The 22134-nt window shown below is 49.1% G+C and overlaps 1 protein-coding gene and 1 long non-coding RNA gene across 4 annotated transcripts in view; both read right to left on the reverse strand.

Moving 5' to 3' along the window:
• LOC139796444 (uncharacterized) overlaps positions 1-22134 on the reverse strand; it is a 97589-nt gene that overhangs the window by 45702 nt on the left and 29753 nt on the right. Inside the window, exon 1 of one of the 3 annotated variants that reach the window (XR_011726000.1) lies at positions 13762-14097. The exons of the other annotated variants lie outside the window; for them this stretch is intronic. This is a non-coding gene — a long non-coding RNA (uncharacterized lncRNA). Of the gene's footprint in view, positions 1-13761; positions 14098-22134 lie in introns of those variants that run through there. 3 annotated transcript variants of the gene reach the window in all.
• On the reverse strand, positions 16423-20112 carry ZFP36L1 (ZFP36 ring finger protein like 1). The gene is made up of 2 exons (XM_071744435.1): positions 19884-20112; positions 16423-18953 (listed from the first exon to the last, which is right to left on the reverse strand). The coding sequence occupies exons 1-2, from the start codon at positions 19938-19940 to the stop codon at positions 18018-18020; spliced, it is 993 nt and encodes a 330-aa protein (XP_071600536.1). The 5' UTR covers positions 19941-20112; the 3' UTR covers positions 16423-18017.

A 22134-nucleotide genomic window follows, 5' to 3' on the forward strand; every position in this document is an offset into this window, starting at 1 on the left:
ACCTGCTACCTCTGAAAAATGGTGTAAAGTTATTTAAAATGCCCTTGGGCATTTCTTCCTATTGGAGCTACCCAGCTCAGTCCTTAGAGCAATGATGTTTCTCACAATTTGTTTACATTAAGCATCACAAGCTGCTGATTCAAATAACCAGCTTGCAGCAGAAACACTGCCAGGAACCCTCTCGAGTTCATTTTCCCCACATGCTTTCAGTTTTAGCCTATCTTAACAAGATGTACACTCATCAAATGCACAGCTCATGCACATGCAGGCCAGACGGCTGCAATTGCCTTCAGTGCCTTTCAAACTGCTACATGCAAACTAGAGAAGCAAGCAGATTTGCACCTCTGCTGTCGAGCTATTAGGGCCGACCCACCAGCCAGCTACCACTTGCACTTGAAATAAGGCATAGGTTGGGTGTAAGTGGTGCATCACCTCTGCTCTGCTGCTCTGCAGTTACTCTAAGAGTAATTAATGTGGTTACTGTTAGCAGAGGGTTACAGATCTACCCACAAGTTAATAGCTGTGTGCAGATCATCTTATCTAGTTATCCAGAAATAAACCCGAGCTTTTTATGTGATCTATTCTTTGGTATTTTCTGTTACTTCTGGGATTTTGTGAAGTACTGTTGCATGGGGGGTTTCTTTGTTGTTTTTTTAATTCTCTTCTATCAATGATTCCTAGAAAAAAACAATAATTTGATCCAATATGGACTTGATTACCCTCTTATACTAAAATATTTTCTTTTAGCACCCAAAGATATTATCTGTTTGCATCTGTATCTGTTAGTTTGGCTTACACAGGGAGGGACAAACCCATTCAAAACCTCAACATGCTTCCAAAGTTCTTAAGGGAGCTGAATATAATTTGATCCATTTTTCACACTGGTCCCCCCTGCTGTGTAGAACAGAACCTGGCTCTAGCCCCATTTCCTTTACAGTGAACCACCACCCCACAGCACCATTCAGAGGAACTTCTCTTAGCACTGCTTACCTAGTCAGTGCTTCAGAATAACTGCATTTATTTACGGTTTTCTTGAGTAAAGAATAACCTGTCCAAGGTTATGGATTACCCAAAATCCAATTAACAAATTTTTTCAATTTCTGCAGTAAGACAACGTTGGATTCAGTAGGACACCAGTCAGATGGCACTTCCAACTGAGATCCCTTTCAGTTCTTCCCCCTTGTCCTAGGGAAGCAAACTCGGATTCCGCCCCCTCCCCCCCCAAACTTCAGTATCTTCAAAATTTGGCTTCAGAAGCAGCATAGGACACCAGGATGTGCCCCTGCAGAGATCTGCTCCTCTTTTCTATCAAGGGGACTCTAGTGCAAAGAATTCTGGTGCAAGCTGCCGTGACAGTATGGAGAGGGAGAGTCAGGTGCTCATTAAAAGCAGCTGTGGGAGAGTTATTCATTGGAAGCAACCAACACCCAAACCTGCAGCCAGGAGCTTGGGAGCCATCAGCATATGTCCTGGGGCATCGTGTGCTCCCAAGCAGGTGACCCCTTGGACAGAGGTACTGCCATCTCCAAGAGGGTTTAAGATGTGACCTCAGGAAGAAGCATCTGCCAGCTTGGGAAAAGGGCAGCTTTGCAAAACTGTGGCATGGCAAGGCCCTTTCCACCAGAAGGATTCCCGGAGTGCCCTTTGTTAAACATTTGCATCATCTTTCTCTGCACTTTCCCAGGTTAAGTCACCATTTTCCCAGCACCCTCCATGAGATAACGTTGCACAACTCCAGGGAGGCTTAAAGCATTCTTTGGAAGCACCCGGGCTTGGCCACTGACAGATAAAGATTCCCAGATCAGATGGCCTGTTGGTCTTATCCAGTACGTCTTTGGCTCTATGCCAGGCAGACGCCCTACTTTCATCCAAATATCATCATCTTGAAACGGAAACAAAGGACAGAGTGTGCCTGACAGCTGAGCCCAGCACAGCCCACTCACCCCGACAAAGGACACGGTGTCCCCAGATGTGCCACAACACGTCCCCTGCCCTGGCAGCCCAAGTCTCACTGCTGCAGCAGAGAAACAACTTCCACCAAGAGAGCTGGGCTTGCAAAAGTGTTTCTTTGTGCCCTGGGGTGGCACAGCTCCCAAAACCCTGATGCAGGGAGAAGTGGGGCGGTGGCTGAGGTGTCACCGGTGGCCAAGGTGTCACCAGTCCCTCCCACTGCAGACAGGCGTAGGCACCGCACCACCGTGCTGGTGACACTTCTCCCAGAGCCTGCAGCTAAAATGATACCCAGTGTGCAGGTCAGGAATGCCTTTCCCACAAGGGAAAACTGGCAGGGGCCATGACATTCCCCCTCCACCCCATTTTAAAAGCAGGAGTGAGGACCAGGCCAAGGTGATGCGGGGGCATCCGCACTGAGGGTTCCTGGTGATCTCTGTGCTTGGCTTTGCTGCTGTACACAAGGTGCAATTCCTATTGCAGCTCTCATTTCTCTGACCCTTCATTTAATGTGAGTGCATCAGTGCAGCCTCACGTCACAGCCATGTGAGCTGGAAACCTGTGACTGGTGCTGACTCACAGAGAGCAGCTCAGCAGTAACTCAGCCCTTTGGCTTCTGGCACCTTCCACTGGATCCCGTCACGGCACAAAAGCCAGGATGGACTCCAGCACTGAAGATTGCAGCTGGAGCCGTGACCACCCCTTGCTCTGTGACTCTGAGTGACATGGAAACCTCAGGGAAAAGGCCCCAGGGAGCACCTCGGAGGGGAGGGTGATTCCTGGTGCAGGTGGAAGGACCAAGGACCAGGAGGGAAGGAGAAGGAGGCGGGTGTTGTGGGTGGCTGTGGCTCATCCCCAAAGATGCCAGGCAGCCACCTGGCCAGCTGTGCCAGGAGGGATGCCTGACAGCATGTGCCTGACCTACACATCCTGTGTGCTGGGCTACCAGGAGCAGAAAAGCTCCTTTGAAGGGAAAGGGCTGGTGTTCAGGCAGGACTCAGGCTTCTTTCTCCCACTATGCAACTGGTGTCAAGAAAAGAAATTCCTTTAACTTTTTTGAACTCACACTTTTAAATATATTATATTTCACTTGAGAATACCTCAGGGGAAATTCTGAATACCTCCCTGTTTGAGTTCATTGGTATGAGCTGCAGGAGCAGAGCTGTGTGAATAATTGATTAATGTTCCAGGCACATCTCAAATAAAAAGAACTGAGTTTCCTCATTGAAAAGAACCTGCTTTTTCTCCCCAAATAGTAATCTTCTATTCAGGAAAGCACCCAGAGCTTAATCTGTTAATTTCTTTTTCTTTCTAATTTTTTTTTTCCAAGAGGGTTATTTTATTTAGAAATTATTAATAGACCAGATTTTCTTTAAAAAAATCATAGTAAAATTAAAGCCAGCAATTAGATACTGCTGTACCTAAACATGACAATGGTTTTGAGCATTTTCAGCTAAAGCTATTTGCAAATACAATACATTTTTTGCTGGCCTGAAGTAGCACGGAGTCAATTATCTACAAAAAATAATGTGCCCAGCAGAATTCGAGATTGTTCTCTTAGTATGACATTGTGCAGGTAACACTCGTGAAAAATGCTGCCCTGACGTCCGTGGAAGGAGAAGAGCTTTGTTAGAGCAATGTTTCACGGTGTGGTGGAAAAAAAAAAAAAAAAAAACGGGCTAACTTTCCTTCTCTGTTGTGAATGGAGCTCCTTCGGAGGGTCTGGCCAGGCAGGGTGATGGGGAATTCAGTTGTGGGGAATTCAGTTGCCGTGACTCATCCATTCCTGGCTGCTCCCGAGACAGCCAGCAAGTGGTCAATCGGTGGCAATTGTCATGGGGAGCTGGTGATGTGGGTACTCAGACCATCAGCTCAGACCATCAGCATATTTCTCAAGAGCCATTCAAAGGCCCTTCTTCCTCTTCAGGAAAGTAGGACCAGAAACTGTGTCAAAACCTGAAAAACTCCACCTGTATTTCTTACAAAGCCCCCATCTCAAACACCTTCCACTGTGCTGTTTATTTTGAAGTTGTTTGTTTGGGCTTCTTAAATAATATTTTTAGCAAGAATGAGAGTGAAGCAACCAAACCACTAACTAAATAATATTGCAGGGCCAGGTGAGTATCAGGGATGTATACATCAAGCAGAAGAAAACCAAGTGGGCTTTGGAGGATGAATATTTTAAAGAGCATTGTAGGAGAAGACATTTTAAAATTAATTCATCTTCTAATCAAGTCTTTCTCTAAGCCTTCCCCCTATGGCACATTGCATTCTCAGTGTTCTTTAAAGTTTGTAAAGACTAACAAATATGTTGAACCAAATACAGAATAACACTGTGCCTCAAAAAAACACTTTTAAGCTCACTACAGTTGTCCTGGGAGGCTTCCCAGAGTCCCACAACACAGCTGGATTTATCTAACACTCCATCTGAAAGGGCAGGTCTTATTTACACCAGATCTCTTTTCCAGTCCTTCCTCTGAGCCAGGCCTTCACCGAGTCAGTAAAAAAAATAAATTATCTTTTAAATTTTTTTTCAGCAGTTTCCAATCCTTTGGCAGCAGAAAAGATTTATAGCCATTTAAAGGGCCAATTTTCCAGCACATCTCTTCCTTGAAGTTCCAGCCTTGCTTTGTGGGGGGGCCAGGAGACATCTTTGGTAAGCTTCAGCTAACGTTTGTTTTATACTTCTCTTCAGGAGCATGACAAAAGCAGACATCCACCAAGGCATTCCCAGGCACCTACTCTCAGCATGCTATGTACCGTGACAACAACAAAACCTCTGCACACTGATGAGGTAGCACACGCTGGCAATCTGGCTGGTTAGTCATCCTGTCCCCACCACTGCTGGAGATAAGCAGGCATGATGGGAGGGTAAGAAACCAGTTTATGAGAGCAGCCAGACCACAGTGAGGATGCAATGACTGCCCTGGAGGGTGGAGGCCCCTTTGGCAAGCCAGGTCCCAGGGTCTCCTGGTGGTGTCCTGCCTGCTCTGCTGCCTGTCCTGAGAGTATGGGGCAGGGGGAGAGGACATCACACAAGCCTCCATCAGGCATGTCAGCTTGCACCATCTCTCCAGCTATCCTCTCAGGGGACTAACTTCGTTTGGGCAAATACAAGGAGAGGACTGTGGGTACAGTGCAGGTCCTAGTGTCCAGTCCCAGTGCCACCTCTCTTTCCTGTGCAGGGGGATCACAGAATCACAGGTGTGATGTGGATTTTGTCCAAGCAGAGACCTTGACCTTTGTGGTAGCCACTTCTCCACAGCCCACCCTCTCCAGTTCCCCCAGTCCATCCAACAGATGCAGACATTTCAACATACTCAAAGGTTTGCTCCTCCTGCCCAGGGTCACAGCACCTTGCGCTGCCCCGGGAGGTGGGCCCTGGGTCTGAATAGGGGCTGGAAAAGGACACTTAGCATCCATGTGCTGGATGGCCCTTCTCTTGCAGCTATGCATGTGTTCAGCATTTGAATACAGCTTCATTTCCATCTGAAAGCTTACACTGCAGTTAAAAAACCCAAACCAAACACTAAAAGCCGGGTTGGGTTGTTGGTTTTTAAGAACAGTTCTGTAGTACAGCCAAAGCTAAGCAGGAGTAGGGTCACTTGTGCTAGGTGCTGTACAAATACAAAAGCAGTTCCTGAATGAGTATGGCTCCATGTGATAGTCTTTTGTCCAAGACATAAAGCAGCGGCTCCAAAAGGCTGGTAATCTTTTTCCATGGTGCCATCCAGGTCTGAAATAAGTGGGGTGTGGTAAATCTATGCTGACATAAATGAGAGAAGGTGTTTTAAAGAGAGGGACAGGGAGAGCAAATTAAAACCAGAGCAGCCTGGTGAATATTACACAAGAAGAGCCTAATTAATTTTCTGTGACTGCAGAAATTCCCCTAATCTTACATGAAAGAAAGGAGACCAGGAGGCCAGAGCCAGCATGCTCTGCCACACTGAACTAGCACTAACCAGACAAGGAGAAGAGCAAGGTGACTGTGAACAATCCATCCCGAAGCTTAGGAACTGGAGACTCAGAGGTCCAGTTGGATCAACAACTAGTCCCTGGCTCTGGTATGGAATAACCCAAAACCTCACAGCCACATACAACCAAATCTGGATCAGCTGGTAATGGGACTCCATGCCAGACAACCAATGTCATCCTTTCCTCCTCCAAGCAGTGACAGGGTTTTTGATTTGGGCTTTTTTCCTCCCTCTCAAAGCTGCAGAGAGCTGTGGAGCCAACTTTTTCCACTTGCTGAGGACAAAACCCTCTTCTGCTTGCTGCATTCATTTGCAAAATAGCAGGCTAGCCTATGAGAAGCATTCTAAAAAAGCTGTTTGGCTTGATTTTATACTCCTCTTCCCCTAGCAATGTGCCTGCAAGTTCAGAGTACAAACAGATCAACACAGTCAAGCACAGCTTGCAGCCTAGCTGCATACTTCAGCCTTTGCTCTGAACTACTGAGGTTTTGGATGATGTCAGTCTGGTCTCCTGAGGGCTGCTGTTGTCATCAGATAGTGAAGCTGATAAGGCAGATGTTATGATGAGGCATGCTGTAGGGTTTAACCATAGTATCGTGCATGAGGTAGCCAAGAAAGCCCTGTGTGTTTCCTGGTGCAGTGCCTCGGTAAGGCTCTCGCTGCTTTATAGGTATTTCCACTACACTGTCCTCTCCCTTCAGCACACAACAGACTGCTGACAGCCAGGAAGGCCAAACAGACAGTTTAAAAAATCCAGTTCTTCTATCAAAACCATGTTTGTTTGGGACTCTTCAATTCTTTTCCTGATCTTCATTTCACTCTCTTCTTTGAAATTTTTATGTAACCTTTTACAAAGAGGGTAAAAGCAGGACCTGAAACAGCTGTTCAGAGCTGGATAAATTACAGGCAGTTCCTGGAGCAGATTTTTTCCTGGTTTAATCTAGTACTCCCTCACTGCATTTGGGATGCACCCAAAACCCAGCACAGCCTGTGACCTAGGGACCCTTGGCTGGATTTGAAGGCTCCATCCCCCATCAGCATTTGTTTCCACACTGCTCAGATGCTGAGTCCTGAATTGTGGTTTTTTCCTCTCCTGGTTCATTTTATATTGAATATTATGGTTTGGTTTACTAGCATGCAAAAGGATAAGAGTCCAGGAAAAATTCTGTCCTAAGTATCAGCACTGAAAAGGAGTTTGTACATGTCCTTTACCTGGAGCTGGACTGGGTTTTACCTTTTTAGCATTCATGTTTCTTGTTTTCTTTTTGCATTTCACTTAGAGCAGGGCAACAGGCTGGATCCACAGTTGCCCCTCACAGTTGGCCATGGATAAGACTCATGGTAGTCCTGATCCTACCAGACCCCACAGAATAGATGTGCAAAAACTGAAGTAAACCACACTCCTGACAGCTATGGCCTTTTCACAGTTAATATCTATGTACCAGGGAAAAGCAAATAATGTACTTTTTCAAAATCCTAATTATACAAATCATCATCTTGAACCCCACTGTGTACCAGTTTTTAATGAAGAAGAGCCCATTTCACTACCTAAATAAATCCTCTAGGACCCAGTTGGGAGGTACAGCATCTCTGTGTTAATGTGACAGCAAAATACAGACCCAGCAAACACATGCTCTGTGCTGTCTGTGAGGGACATAGCAGCCCATGGCCTTAGCAAGTGAGGGGGAGAGGTCGGGTAGGACAGTGCTGACTGCAATGCAAGGGCGTGGGGTTTTTTCCATCCCCCAGAGGAGATGAACTCAGCACAGCCTTTACACTTTTTCAGGCCTTTTAGAAAGTAACTCATTAAAAGCTTTTTTAGCACATAAAGGACATGAGGCCCTAGCCCTGAAAAGGACAAGGGAGGCAAAGCCAGAGGAGGGCACCTCGCAGGAGCAGAGCTCCTCACTGCAGCAGGATGGGGAAGCCTGGTGGGCTTCCAGCTTCTCTCCTGACACGGCCCTGATGGTCTCTGACACACAGTAGGGCTGGCAACCTACAAGGCCAGGAGACAAGTGGCTTGTCTACATCTTGGGTGAAATATGAATCCTCTGGTCTAGAGGGAGACCCAGCACTCACCTTGCTACTCCGCCTTTCCCCGGAGGAAGGTGCAGGTAAAGAAAAGAGCCCCCTAGAGTGGGTGGCAAGTTACAGCCTCCGGCCCAGAGAGTGGATGCTTAAAAACGGTGGGTGGAGGGCAGGGCTGGAGGCAGAAGGAGGAGACACAATTAGGAAGCAAAATGAGCAACCTGATCCTCATTTGCTGGCAGCCTGCTCCTGCCCACAGTGGGGCTGCCCACGCCAAAGCACCAGTCCTCTCCAGAGAGGTGGCTGCTGCCTGTCACGCGTTTGAAAGCCCATCTCATGTTGCCTGCAGTGCTGCAAAGAAAGCATCGAGTGTGCTTTGCAGCTGAACCAAACCAGAAACCCTGTTTCATGCTCCCTGAGTTTGCCTACCTGCACCTCATGCCTTCCTCCGCTCACTTTCCTGGGGTGCTGAAGGTCTAATTGCTTGTAGGACAGAGTTATGGGCTTATCAGCTCACATGGTTTTGATAGCTAATCATGTTGCTTGTGATGACACAGGCATACACTGAATAAGGAAAAAACCGTGGAAGAGCAGATAGAGGTGACATAATAAACATGCCATGGGTCAATCATCTTTTCCTTGTTGGAGGAAATAAATAGCATGGCCCAAAGGGTGAAGGTTTTTTATGGACAATAAACCAGTGACATGATGGGAAACAGCATTAGAGGTTACCCTTCCCTTTTGGAGTCAGGAGTAAGAAGGACCCAATAGTCTGTACCATCTCACCCAACTTGCTGACAGAAATAAAGTGCAGGTCCCATTGCTGAAATGGTCTCTATCTGATCCTGCTGGCTGTCCAGCTCATTTGCTCTTTTATGGATATTTAGATTCACAGTTTATGTTTTTAGAAACTAAGTTTTTATTGCCTTTTTTAAATTTTCCTTTGGATACATTAGGAATCTAAACTGTCCTCTTTCTTTACCACAACTGGAAACCAGATTCTCACTGCTGAAAACCTAAAACAGGTCAAGAGCCATTCATAAGATCAGCCAGCTTGCGTTTCAGCATCCAGGCTAGACAGATGTTTGAGAAAATATTTTACTTGCAGTACACCCAGAGGTGGTCCAACATCCCTGAAAGAAGATCATCACTCCTTTGTCACTGCTGGTGAGGGACAGTGAATGATTTATTTGATTTAAATGTTTTGACAGAGTTTTCAGAATGGTGAAGCAGCACAAGGTGAAAGGCTTGCTGTACTTGTCTGTACTGGCCAAGACTAGGAATCCAGGAGTTCCAGCTGCTGATAAAAAAGGGAGATGAACATTTGTGATGACCAAGAAGAAACAGTTTCTTTTCCCACTGGATCTATGTCCATTGGAAATGAGCTGATCAGGGACATTATGGGGCCAAACTCTAGAGCTGCATTTTTTTAAGGCTGGATAATTTTATGACCACTGTTAAATGCTGTAATTTATGTACAGGGATGAGTGTCTCTCCTTCAGGAAGGAAAACTGAAGGACAGGAGCACCGCTTCCTCCAAGCATGCTGACTGGGGAATCGGGCTGCCCCAGCCTGGCAACAGCAGCTTTATTTGGCTCCACAGGAGCCAGGGGCAGGGCAGCATCAGTAAGAGCAGAACTAGTCCAAAAATGAAAGTCCAGGATGCGTTTAGGGCATCATGGTTTTCAGTAAGCATAAGAAGAAAGAAAGGAGAGGAAAGATTTAGAAAAGCAGATGCTCTGGGATCAGGCTGCAGAAACCACACCTGCCATTCTGCAGGGGCTTCACCTGGGAGATGGGCTCCAGTCTCATTAACTGAAAAAGATGGGCACAAAGTTAATGGCCACAGACATCTGCTGGAGACATTTAGATTATCTATTAGGCTACATATAGAGAGGTTAAAATAGCCTGAGCACTGAAACTCCCTGACAAGGGAATGCTGTGGACACATGAGTGCAGGAGATGTTCAAGGCTATCACTAGACAACTCTCAGTGCCTGAGAGGTGGTTTGGGGATAATGAGGTCAGTTCTGTCACAGTTAAGAGTGAAGGTCTGGATGACTCCCTGGAAGTCCCTGCCAACCTGGATGATACACTGATAACCCCACGTCTGCCTGTCTCTGGGCTTCATCATGAGATCCCTGGCCTCCACCAGCTCCAGCTCTTAAGAACTGCTTGCTTTTGAAGCAAAACATTTCAAAAACATCTCCAGTTCTGTTTTCATCCACATCGAAAGTGTTTTTCTGATCAGAAAAATGCCAGAAGGAAAATATGTTGGTCAGCAGATTCAGTCTGTGAATCCAAAGCCACATTACCTAAATTTAGAGGAAAATTATTTTCTGCACCTCCCCTAGATCTTTTGCTAAGGCACCCTGAAGAAGAGGTGAATTAGATTTATTCTCAGTTTTTCAATCCCATGGTAATTTTTAAGTCTAATCATGAGTAAAATCAATTGTAAACAGAGCACACAAGATCTGGGGCTACAAGAAAAGAAGCAGTGAGCCTCTTTGCACATGTTCAGTGCCATACTTTTTCCAAGCAAAAGTGCACCTTTAGCACTCTGATGTCAGCATTGAATGAGCCCTTCCTCATTTCTTGTGACTGGAATCTCAGTAAACTGTGACTTTCCTAATGTCCAAAAGCTTCTGCAGCATCTCCAGAGCTGTGAAACACAGAATACACTCTCCATGCAGCTGTTAGCAAGGTAAATAATGACAGCTCTCACATGCGACTCCTCAAGAAATTTCTCTATAGCTAACACAGCAAGAGCTTCAAGAAATAACTTCACTGGTGCTTGTTCCATATTGCTTAATGTCTCCTCAGGGGCCGTGGCTACCATCCCAAACAACATTTCTATGGCTTGCGTGGCTACATCCTTTTCCTGTGAATCAACGTTGGCATCTGCTTATCCAGAGTATTCAGGAGAAATATTTGTTGTTGCCTGGAGACTAAGACAGGAGAAAAAGTATCAGGAGGCCTAAATTATTTTTGCAGCTCTTTCTTTGATACTATGCCACTGCCAGACAATCCCGTTCATTTAGCAGTTGTATATCTAATAGGGTTTTAAAACCTATGGAATAGGTAAAGTTACGTTTGCCAAGTGCTCAGAATACCTCTAAAGTCCTCCTAGGCCTAGACATGAAAGGCGTGAATCTACTGCATGGGCCAAGCAGACTCCCTCTACCTTTGTCAAGTATTGTCATCTCCTGTACCTTCTGTCCTCCTGGGCACTGAGATAAACCCTGCAGAGACACAGTGACTGCACTGTGAAATGGTTGACTGGCTCGTTTGCCAGCCCAGTGGTCTGGTAGCAGTGAAGGTAACAGCAAACATACCATACCTACTGCTTTGCTTCTACCTGGCTGGTGCTGCAGGACTTTAAATACGCTGCGAAATACCAATCCCTGAAATGTTCCCACTGATTCCAGTTGTTAGAACTTTGCACATGACACCAACAACCGCTCACATATGTATGGGATGAGGAAACTTCCTTCCACTCAGAGGTGTAAGAAAACTCAGGAGCTGGCAGTCACGTGCTCCACACAGCCTCACAATCCGCATGATCCTGCATGGAAAAATTTCACTTCCATGTGTTGACTAAGTTAATGTGGTGGGGGTAGTGGGTGGCCATAAAATGAAACTATGAAAGGAGATTAATGTGCAGCTGGAGCCCAGGCAAGGAGAACTCCGGTCCTCTGCCTGCTCAGAAAATGGCAGGTTTGACCAAAACCCGGTCAAAAAGAAGAAGTTAAGGCAGAAGTAGTAAAAAAAAAAAAAAAAATCAAACCCAGGGAGGGGGAGGGGGTGCAAGCAGCAAAAGTTAAGCAAAGCCTCTCTGGAAATTAAGATGTGGCATTCAAAACATTTGCAGCATAATAAAGCCAGACGAGCCCATAAAGCTGCCCCAGCCAAAGGGAGGAGGCAGCCTGTTCTGCCTCCGAGGAAACCCGAACCGGCGTCACGCCCGGCAGCGCCCGCCCCGCAACCCCCGGCCCCGCAGCTCCGCAACCCCCTGCAACCCCCCGCAACCCCCTGCAACCCCCCGCAGCCCCGCTTCCTCCCGCCCGCTCCAGCGCTCCCCTTGCCGCCCGCCCTCGGCTATGTTTAACGCGGTGTCTGTTTCCACTCTAACCCCTTCAGTTTAGAGGGGGAGGATATAAATCAGCTGCGGAGCTGCCCACAGGGCTTAGTCACAGCAGGTATTGGTTTAGAGTGTCTTAGAGGAATTTTTTTTCTTTTCGCTGGAAGTATTCTAGGGAATAAGCGTCGGCTTTGTGAGGAACAGGCGCTGCTTAGTGGGCCAGAGAGTCTCCAGACAAAGGACATTTTACATCACCAGGCAGAATCATCTTCTCAAGTTTTGGGCTGAACTTGGCCCGAAGCACAAGGGCTGTTCAATGAGTTCCTGACAGACGCTTGCAGTGTTCCCACCAAGCCAGTCTCACTCCACCTCCCAAGTGTTCCCAGACCCAGAAAGACCCTCTGTGACGGATGTTACCCCTTCCTCCCAGCTAAACTCCTTCCCAACAGTAGCTTTGCTTCTTTTCCTCCTGACCCCTGTTCTGTGGGGCCCTGGTAAGGAAGGCACCGTTCTTCACTCTAACTTTTTTTCTGCCTGTTTTCACTCACCAGTTTTGCCTGTAACCAGAGTGTCTGGTCACTCACCACACCACCTCCCACAGCAATAGGTGCCTCCCCAGCCACACTGCAGGGTACATGCAACACCACACAGCTCCATGTTTGTCTCCCCACAGCTGCTGTAGCAGAGGGCGTGCGGAGCCTCTCTCAAACACAGGGCCCTCTCCCCGTCCCAGGCAAGTACTGGGGCTATGATTTTGTTCCAGTGCTAGACACGTCTGCAGCCTCCAGCCCCTGCAACACCTCCAGCACTACAGCTAGAAGCCTCTCTGCTCATACACTGACCGCTGCACCTTCTCCCAAAGCTCTCTCCAGGCTCAAGCACACGCCAGCTTTTCCCAACTCAGGCCACACAAATTGCAGCAATTAGCAAGTGTAAAGGGCATGCTGTGGTTTTCACATGTATTACTGCATCTTAATAGTTATTCATAACCTTGGGCATAGTCATCAGACAGTACTCCAGCAGGCTACACCATCCAGACCTTCCCTTCAATGCCACTGCTTCTGAGCCCCACTGGGGAGACCCAGTTCTCTACCCTATATCCTATACAAACACCTATATATATATACCCTACCTATACACTATACATACCCTATTTAAACACCACTATTTAAGAAGTCTTCAGATTGGAGATTCCCTCTCAACCATGCAATCCCCATACTGTGTGGACTTACCTCTAGTTCTTCCCTTGCTCCCTACCTCTAATGGTGACACCATCATTTCTTGCCCACCACCATGTCCCACCTGCTGTGGCAGTGCCCAGTCATCCTGACATGATTTGTAACAGCAACTACAAGTCCCATTCACAGACCATTGCCCTCTTTGCACAGCAGCAGTACAGACCGAAAATTTGAGCAAGCTTGTAACAGTCCTCCAGGTGTATTTCTGCTGTTCTCCACTTCTCCAAGTTCTTTCCCTTTCTGCTTCCCAATTTCATGACTATGCTGCTGAGGCAAATTCTGTCAGGAATTTCAGGGTTGTTTTTCTTTTTTTTTTTTCTTTTTTTTCTTTTTTTTTTTTTTTAATGGCATTTTTTTATTTGCAACCTGGCACACCACACCTATGTACAAGCGAGCAAAGGTTGGCCAAAACTATATTATAAAGTTCCCACTGCCTTTAAAAACAGCAACAGCAACAGCAAAGAAATCCTATTTGACTTTGCACTCCTCACCTACAGTGAAGTTCAGGAAATGAGGCAGCTTCTATTTCTACGGCCCCCGATGGCAGAACTGAAGATGTTTCATTGCAAATGCCACATATAATCCATAGCTAGAGAATAGCCTGTGCAGTCACTGAGACACCTACACCTGTGACAGGAATTAGGAAGGAGGGAGGCAGCTATTGCTGTGAGATTTGAGCCACCTGGAGCTCTGCAGATCAAAGTCATTAAGTTATTCCTTACCAAGAAGCAACTGGCACAGCCAGCCATACCCACTGGCTGCAGTTTCCAAAGACAGATGGGTATGCTGAAGGGGTATAGCACTAGAGTCACACGACTTCAAAACCAAAAAGTAAGTGACATCTAATGCCTGCAGCCCAGAGGCATTGACCCAGTCTTCTTACAAGAAGCCCACAGTAAGCATCCATGGCTGTAACAGTACGTGAGAAGCAGCAAGAGTCACTAGAGGTGTCCACTTACCCCACAATAAAAGCTGTAAGTGCAACCTGTAAAATGCACCGTGGCACACTCAGCCATGCCACCTTACATGGGACAATGGGTGTCTTCTACTTGTGGGTGCTTCTCCCTGCCCTGGGACAGAAGGCACATCAGGCACCAGCACACAGGCCAGCCCTTTCCTTCTGGCCACTTGGAGAAGCCTGGGCACTAATTAATGAGCCAGAGTATGGAGAAACCCTCAAGCCAGAGGAAAATGTGCCTCAAAAAAGCATAATGCCAGGAAAGGCTATTTACCTTTCTGAGCCTTGATAAGGCTGTTCCCAGACATGGCAAACTGCTATGGGACACAGAAGCTAACCTTACAAGAAACAGCATGGACAACTCATCCATGGTAAATCCAAGGAAGGAGAAGTCCCTTCAGAGCGGCTGCTCCACATATCCGAGCCACAATGAATGCTAAGAGTTTCAGATCAGGCAAACCCCTGCACTGCTGGAGGCTCCTGCATGTGATCCTTCTCTTAAACTTATACAGAAAGTAAACATCTGATGCTGCCTGTTCAGCTGTTCTCTATCCCCTGTGTGATGCATCTCCAGATCAGTTTCAAAAAGCAAAACACTGAGTGACAGAGCATTTATCATTAATAAATTGACAGGAATGAAATGGTGCTGGCTTCCCAGAACCAGTGCACTGGAGGGACAAGGGAAGTACACAAGTACTGTGAGCAAAGACCTACTTTTAGCACAGCTTCCCAGTTGTTTGTCATACCAATAGCACTATGCAGCTAATAGGGCTACTTTCTTCATCAATTATTAACTGGGCAAGGACTATTTGTTTGAAGAGCTGCACAGAAAGCCCAGAGAGGAAAGGAGCAGTTTCAAGCTCCACGTGCACACCCTGCAATAGACTTGAGATCCTCTCCAGATCAGATATGCCTCTCCTCAGGGGCATGCAGCTCAGCTTTCTGCGTGGGGATGGAGCCAGGCCTGGGTGCTTGCTGCAGCCAGGCACGGGGCTTCCAGGCAGAAGTCTGGATCTCACACAGAGCCCCATAGCCTTTGAACACAGTGGTGAGGCTGCAGTCAGGAGAAGGTATTTGAATGCTGCTAAACGGTACCAGGGCTGTGTCCAAGGCCTTTCTCTCAGGGATCAGCATGGAGACTGCATCGCTTGCTAGTTCTGTCAGCATCTGCCAAGAAAAATCCCTGTGCAGCTCCTGCACTGCTCAGGGGAACAAGCTTCTGCTAGCCATGATCCTCTTCCACTATCCTTTCTCCACCTAGCTGGCCTTTATTGCCAGACCACACAAGAAAGTGTGTTGCACAAAGCCCGTGGTGAGGAAGGCACGTTGGTCTAAGCCTTGAGGTATCCTGCAGCTTTTATTTGGCATAAACTTTTCCAATATTAATTAGGAAATGTCTCTCCTGAACACTGAGGCATGTCAAGACAACTGAAGGATTGGTGGTTCGGCAGCAATATTCCACCCCCTGATTTGGAAGAGAGCTGGAACAGTTTCAGATGCAGAAGAGCACTAAGCTTGCTCCAGCAGAGCTCAAAGGTGGTAACACAAGACTTACATCATGAGTAGCACTGGCAAAGAAGTGTTCATAAACAAAACCATTGGCTTCGGAAAGTTTCTGAAATTGATGACTGATACTTCAAGGGGTATGAGGGCTTGAATGCATGAGCAGGACATGCATGTACACTTTAAGATTTTCCTGGAGGGTCCCTGTTCCCCTCCCATGCAACAAACTGAGCAGCCACTCTGCCACTAATAAGACAGGCCTGAGATTTGGGAGGTTATTTTGACATCCCACTTGAGCCTCACTGGAAGAACACACAGGCTCTCCTTGAGGGGGAAGAGGCTGAGCCTCCCAGAAAGGACAAAAGCCAATCCAAGGTTTAAGCTACACAGATCAGAAAAAGTTTGAAGGAGCAGGTAAGGGACTTAAGGTGGAAAAAGGACTCAGTAAACTGAGACAAGAGGGTCAGAAGCCATGAGGGTAGGTGACATCAGGTATTTGCTGCCACTGATCTGCACACCTCTGTGCTTGCAGGGCTGACCCACTTTGAATCAGGTAGGAATGAAGGCATTCCTGAGCACACCCTGCAAGGTGTGACCTCGAGGGTCAAGAGGAGTAAAGTTTATCTGCATTTGAGTGGTTGTCTAAAACCAGCACCTCAATTTTGGCAAGCAAAACCAGCTCCACTGTCAGTTTCTTGAAAAAAATTGGGGTTTATTGATTTAAACTGCAAACAGTCGTTACAAAAGAATTCTCTTTTAAATAAAACTCACACAAAGAGGAAAAAAAAAGCAATGTAGTGAACAGTAACAGGGGAAAAAAATTACATTCATTATTCTTTTTGTGCCAGTCCCATTCACCTTGGCAAGGAAAACTCCAAAACTTGGAATACAGAAACGCAAAGACAAACTGTATTTGGAATGTCTTCAGATAGGCACTTCAAGCCCAAGGCTTTTCTCCTTGAAGAATCTATACAAAAAGAGGAAGAAAAAGGTCTTCCTTTGACACCGTCTCACAACAGAGCTCAGGTATGTACATTCTAAAGCCCAGGTAGGCAAGTCTCAGGGGAGGGGAAGAGGAGAAGAGGAAAGGCAAAGAAGAACATTTAACTCAATTTGCAGTCCAACACAAAAAAAAAAAAAGGGGGGGGGAGGGAATTCTAAAATAAATAATCCAAACACAGTTTTTGCATTTTTTTTAAATTAATTTTTCATTTTTTAAAATAAAATAACCAAAAACGTGTAAAGTTACAAAAAATGTCATTGTAGTATAATATATTAAACTGTGGGGAAAAAAGGAAAAGACACTTCACAATCTTAAGATTAATATGGAGGATCATAATTTAAACATAAAAGAATATATTCTATGGATTCATCATCCCGATAAATATGAACAAAATTAACAAAAAAGCATAGGTTTCGGCAATAAATACGTTTTGATAAGTTAAATAAGCTTTTTTATATTGTTGTGCAGTGACAAGCAAAATTTGCTCTCCAATTTTTGAAAAGTTATACAAAATTAAAAACCCAGAAAAAAAATAATAAAAAGCTTGGCGTGAGTGCTCTAAGATAGGTCTAAAGTACTCTAGAGCAAAACCATTAAAGCTATGTCTACTGGAACTTTGTTTACAGGAACTTGTGTGTGTGGAATGACTTCCGTCAGCCCCACCCCCTCCATTTATTTGTTTTAGGATGTCACATGAATACACGGGGAACTTTTAGCACCAAAATCAAGTCTCTCACAGTCCATCTGGTTTTTTTGTTTCTTTTTTCTCTTTTGTTTTCTTCCTCCCAGTTGAATCCCACTCACGTTACAATCTTTGTCCGTTCTCAGCTTTTCTTCTCGCAGACCTGAGCAGATCCAGGCAAGATTAGTCTTTAAGGGGATGGGGGGGGAGGGGGGAGAGGACTGGATGTTAACGCTTGCCCACATGCCTGCAGCCTTGCGGCAACTGGCCAGTCGAAAAGGGACTGGGAGAGGGCGATGCAGTACGTGGCCAGTGGAGGGAGCTGGATCCGGACATTTCCTGCACATCTGGAAGTGCACAGAGCTGCTGGTGCCCTCTGCAGCTGGAGAGGTAATACAGTCACAGTGAAAAGTGTTACAAGGCACTGATTTTTGTAAACGTTATTGCTTTTCATCGTAATTTGGCACTTAAGGTATAAGCCAGCGGGCCTGTGGCAAACAGGTGGACACGTTAACATCCAGCTCGGACTACTGGGGACAGGGTGGGGGAGTTCAGCTTAATATCGAAATAGAGGTGGGGGGGAGCAAGAGGAAACCCCAGATTAGTCGTCGGAGATGGAGAGTCTGCTGAAGATGGGAAGACGTCTTGAGGTGTCCAGGATAGGGGAATCTGAGCCGCTGTGGCTGCTGCTGGAGCTGCTCAGATAGCCCTCCTGGTCAGAGAGTGAGTCCTGAGGACTGGGCGGCGAGTCAAACATGTTGGGGGACTCGGACATGGGCCTGAACAAGAAGGTGGTGGGGGAGCTCCCGCTGGGCACCTGCACCCCCATGCTGGGGGCGAGGAGACTGGAGAAGGTGAAGGGGTTGCTGGTGCAGTCAGGCAAGGTGGGGGAGCCCAGCAGGTCGTCGGCGCTCAGCATGGGTGGCGGGGTGATGGAAGTGGGGCTGTCCAGCAGCCCGCTGGCAGCAGTGCTGGGGAAGCCGGCGAAGCTGAAGCTGTGCTGCAGGCGGGGTCTGTCGGTGACGGCGGGCTCCCGGCCCCCCGCCACGGCACGCCGCTCCTCCGCATTGTGGATGAAGTGGCAGCGCGGCCCGTAGGGGCAGAAGCCGATGGTGTGGAAAGTGCGGCAGAGCTCGGTCTTGTACTTGGGGTGGCGGGTGAGGCTCCGCAGCTCGTGGATGCCGTGGGCGAACTGGCACTTGTCGCCGTACTTGCAGGCGCCGTTCTCCTCGAAGGGGCGGCACAGCTCCGTCTTGTAGCGGCTCGAGTTAGCCTGTCCCCCAGGCTGCTTCTGCTGCAGCAGGCGCTCGCCGCCCTCCGAGAAGGAGCGGTCCCGGAAGCGGCTTTCCCGGGGGCCCAGCATGGGAGCCGGCTCCCCTTTCAGGCTGCTAAGGAGCTGATTCTGGTGAAACTTGGAGTTGGGCAGGGTGACAGAGTGCCTCCTAGGGAAACTCCCGCCAGCCGGGGTGCCCACCGCCTTCCTGTCCAGCAGGCACCCGCTGACACCCGAGGGGCCGTAATTCAACATCTTGTTGCTCTGCGGGGAGAAAGCAAGGGACGGTCACTGCCACCGCCTTCTCCAGAGTACCCACACAGCCCCGGCAGCCCCCCAATGACGCGGCTGGGAACGGCCGCCAAGCAGCAATCAGGGGGGCCCGGAGAGCATCGGCCGCACTGCCCCGCAACGCCCTCCCCCCACTCCCACACCGACATCTCCTGCAGCCGCCCCTTTTGCCGTTCCACCCAAGGGTCCCGGGAGACACCTCCCCGTCCCCACGTGCAGCCCTCGCGGAGGAAATTAACGAATCGAGCCAAGGGTCAGACGCGGGGGACCTGCCGGCTACTTCCAAAAGATTTCCCAAAGCCGGAGCTTCTCTAGGAAACCTCCCCCCGGGAACCGCCGGCGAGCGGGAAGAACCGCGTGGAGAGCTGGCGCCCGCCCCTCCGCCCCCCGCAGCGCGGCAGAGGGCCCCCCCGCCCAGCCACTGCCACCCCCCGTCCCCCTCCAACGGAGCTGGGTGAGGGGCGGCTGAGCCCCGCGGGAAGGGAGTCCGCCCGTCCTCCCGCCCAGCCCCACGGCAGCGCCGCCGCCCGCCGCGCCGCGCCCGGGCGTGTTGCAGCGCGGCGGCCCCGGGGGCAGGGGAAGGACCCGGCCCCCCCGCCCGGCGCGGCGGCTCAGCCCGCCGGGAGCGCGGGGAGGTGCCCCCCACCTCCTGCCACACCGGCCGAGGCGGGAAGCGCGGGCGTCGGCGGGGGCCTCTGTGCACAGGGACGGGATGGCCGAGCTCGGCCCCTAGCCTGCGCCCTCCAGTCCCGGCGCCAAATTTGCTCTCGACCATAAAACGGGGGAAAAGAAATTGAAGGAAAGTAGCGAACAACTCAGCAAACCAAAGACGACCCGACCCGACCCCCCCCCATGTAACTGATGAGCCTCGAAGCTGGAAGGAGACCCGAGTTGCAACCTTACCTTGCATGAAAATTCGCTCAGGTCGAAGATGGTGGGCGACACCAGAGCTGTGGTCATCTTCGGGGCGAGCGAGGGGGGACGCGGGTGGGGCAGCGGCACACAGACACGAGGAGTCACGGCGTGGGTCCGGCACAGCCTCCAGCGCCCCGGGTCGCAGCCTCCCCCGGCCGCTGCCACCAGCCCGCCGGCCGCCGAACCCGCTCGTCGCTTCCAGCGGGCTAGGGGAAAAGCTCAACTTATAAAGTTTCGGACTTGCCCTGGGAGGAGGAGCCGGCGGCGGGAGGAAGGGGAGGAGGAGGAGGAGGGCAGGGTGATTGACACCGCGACTGAATCACCCGGGCGGGCCGGCCCAGAAAAAACTTTCGGGAGGAAGAAGTGGGGGAGGGAAGGAGGAGGAAAAAAAAAAAAACAAAAAACAAAAGCGGCCTCGAGGGGCGGGAATGGCGGTGCCGCTGCCTTCTTAGCGCAGCAGGAGGCTGCTGCGCGCCCGTGTGCGCGGGTCGCACGGGGCGGCCGGTTCCCCCCCTACCCCCGCACTTCCACTCTCCCGGGTCCCGCACACCCCCCGGTGGCAGGAGAGCGGCACCTCCTCGTCCCCCGTGTGAGAGGCGGCCCCGAGCGCCTGCGAGCGGTGTTTGCAGCGGCGACAGCCGGGCCCTGGGCCGCGTCTCACGGCTCGCAGGGCCCTGCTCCAGCCCGGGGCCGCCCGCTTTGATTTCCATGGATCGGATCCATTTTCGGCGCGGCCACTCGTCCTCGCGTTTTTGCAAGCTGACTGGCTTTGTGTTGATTCACATCGGCGCCCCCCCAACCTTACTCCTTTTTCCCAAGTTTTTATTGAAACGTGGCAGTCTCCTCAAGGGGAAATAGCTCACGTCCACGTTATTTTAAATTGTTAAAACACGCGTTTGCCCATTAAAAGGGTGTTGGACAAATTCTGCCCTTATTCCCTGTATAGTCTTTCAGTCCGCAGAACTCCAAGTTGTAAAACAAAAAAAACCCAAAACCCGTCTCTCATTAGGTAATCCGTTCCAGATTTTAGTAGGCAAAGTATGATTCATACTGATTGATACATGATTATTGATATGGCGGGGAGGGAGAGGGGGAGGACGACGGCAGTTTCCGTGAAAAAAAAAAAAACAACAAAAAACAAAACCAAACAAAACCAAAAAACTGCAAGGCTTGTCAATACTAGGGTGCTTCAGCGTGAACTTGCTGCCCCTAAACCTTTATCCCCAGCTGAGGGAAGGCTAGCTGCAGTTTCAGCGGGTGTCTTATCTAAGGCTATGCGACGGCATCTGGACCCACTCCCCACCCTTCTTTGCCCCCTCCTTCCCCCTCCCCCCCCCCCCCCCCCCCCGCCCCGCGCCGGCGGACGAGGGGAGCCCCTACTCCGACCCCGTAGACTTGAACTCCTGCCCCCCACTCCAGCTTGGCTGGGAGGAAAGGAAAATTCCTGCCCTGGGCAGCACAACGCCGGCCGGAGCGGCCATCGCACTCAAGACTTCAAACGACCGATCCACTTCCTCTTCTGTTTGCTTTAGAGTCGCAGGAGTTGGACTTTGAGCTGGCGGCTCATCTTTTTTCCCCCCTCCTTTGGTCTTCAAGAACGGCCAAAATAACCAACCGAGAGAAACGCCCACGGGCTCCGGCTAGTCCAGATTTTTTTTTTTTTTTTTTTTTTTTAATACTATTGTTATTTACTTAAGTAAAGCAATCAGGTTCCTCGAATTTCCTTCTCTTTCTAGTTTGGGTTTTTTTTCCTTGCCTTGGCCAGAAGTGAGGAGTAACCAGGAGAGAGAGCAGCCTATTATTTTCTGCAGTTGTTTACTCATTCTGTAGATGGTGCTTGTTCCCAGGGCTCTGAGCCTCTATAATTAAACCCATTTTAATTGTTAGGTTAGAAACGTCATTTCGGGGACTTTCCAAGAGTTACCGAGAAAGCCAGCCGAGATAACTATTTCACTACCGAGTCGCTCCCATCCCGGCTTTCGCCCTGGTTCCTCCGCATCGGCCGGGCTCGGTGCGGGAGAGCGGGGAGCCCGGGCCAGCAGCCCCACTGCCAGCGCTGCTGCCTGTCCCTGCTGCTTTTTGCATTAATCCTTTGCCCTGTGCGCATTTATTTTGGAAAACTGGAGTTTAAGGCTGTACACTTCAACAGATCGAGCGGCGAAGGCTGAAGCAGAGAGGGATTTTTATTTTTTTTTCCACAGTGATTTACCTTGGCAAAGCTCGACTCCACGGTGGTCTT

Source organism: Heliangelus exortis, chromosome 5 (assembly GCF_036169615.1).
Source record: "Heliangelus exortis chromosome 5, bHelExo1.hap1, whole genome shotgun sequence".
Taxonomy (NCBI): Eukaryota; Metazoa; Chordata; class Aves; order Apodiformes; family Trochilidae; genus Heliangelus; species Heliangelus exortis.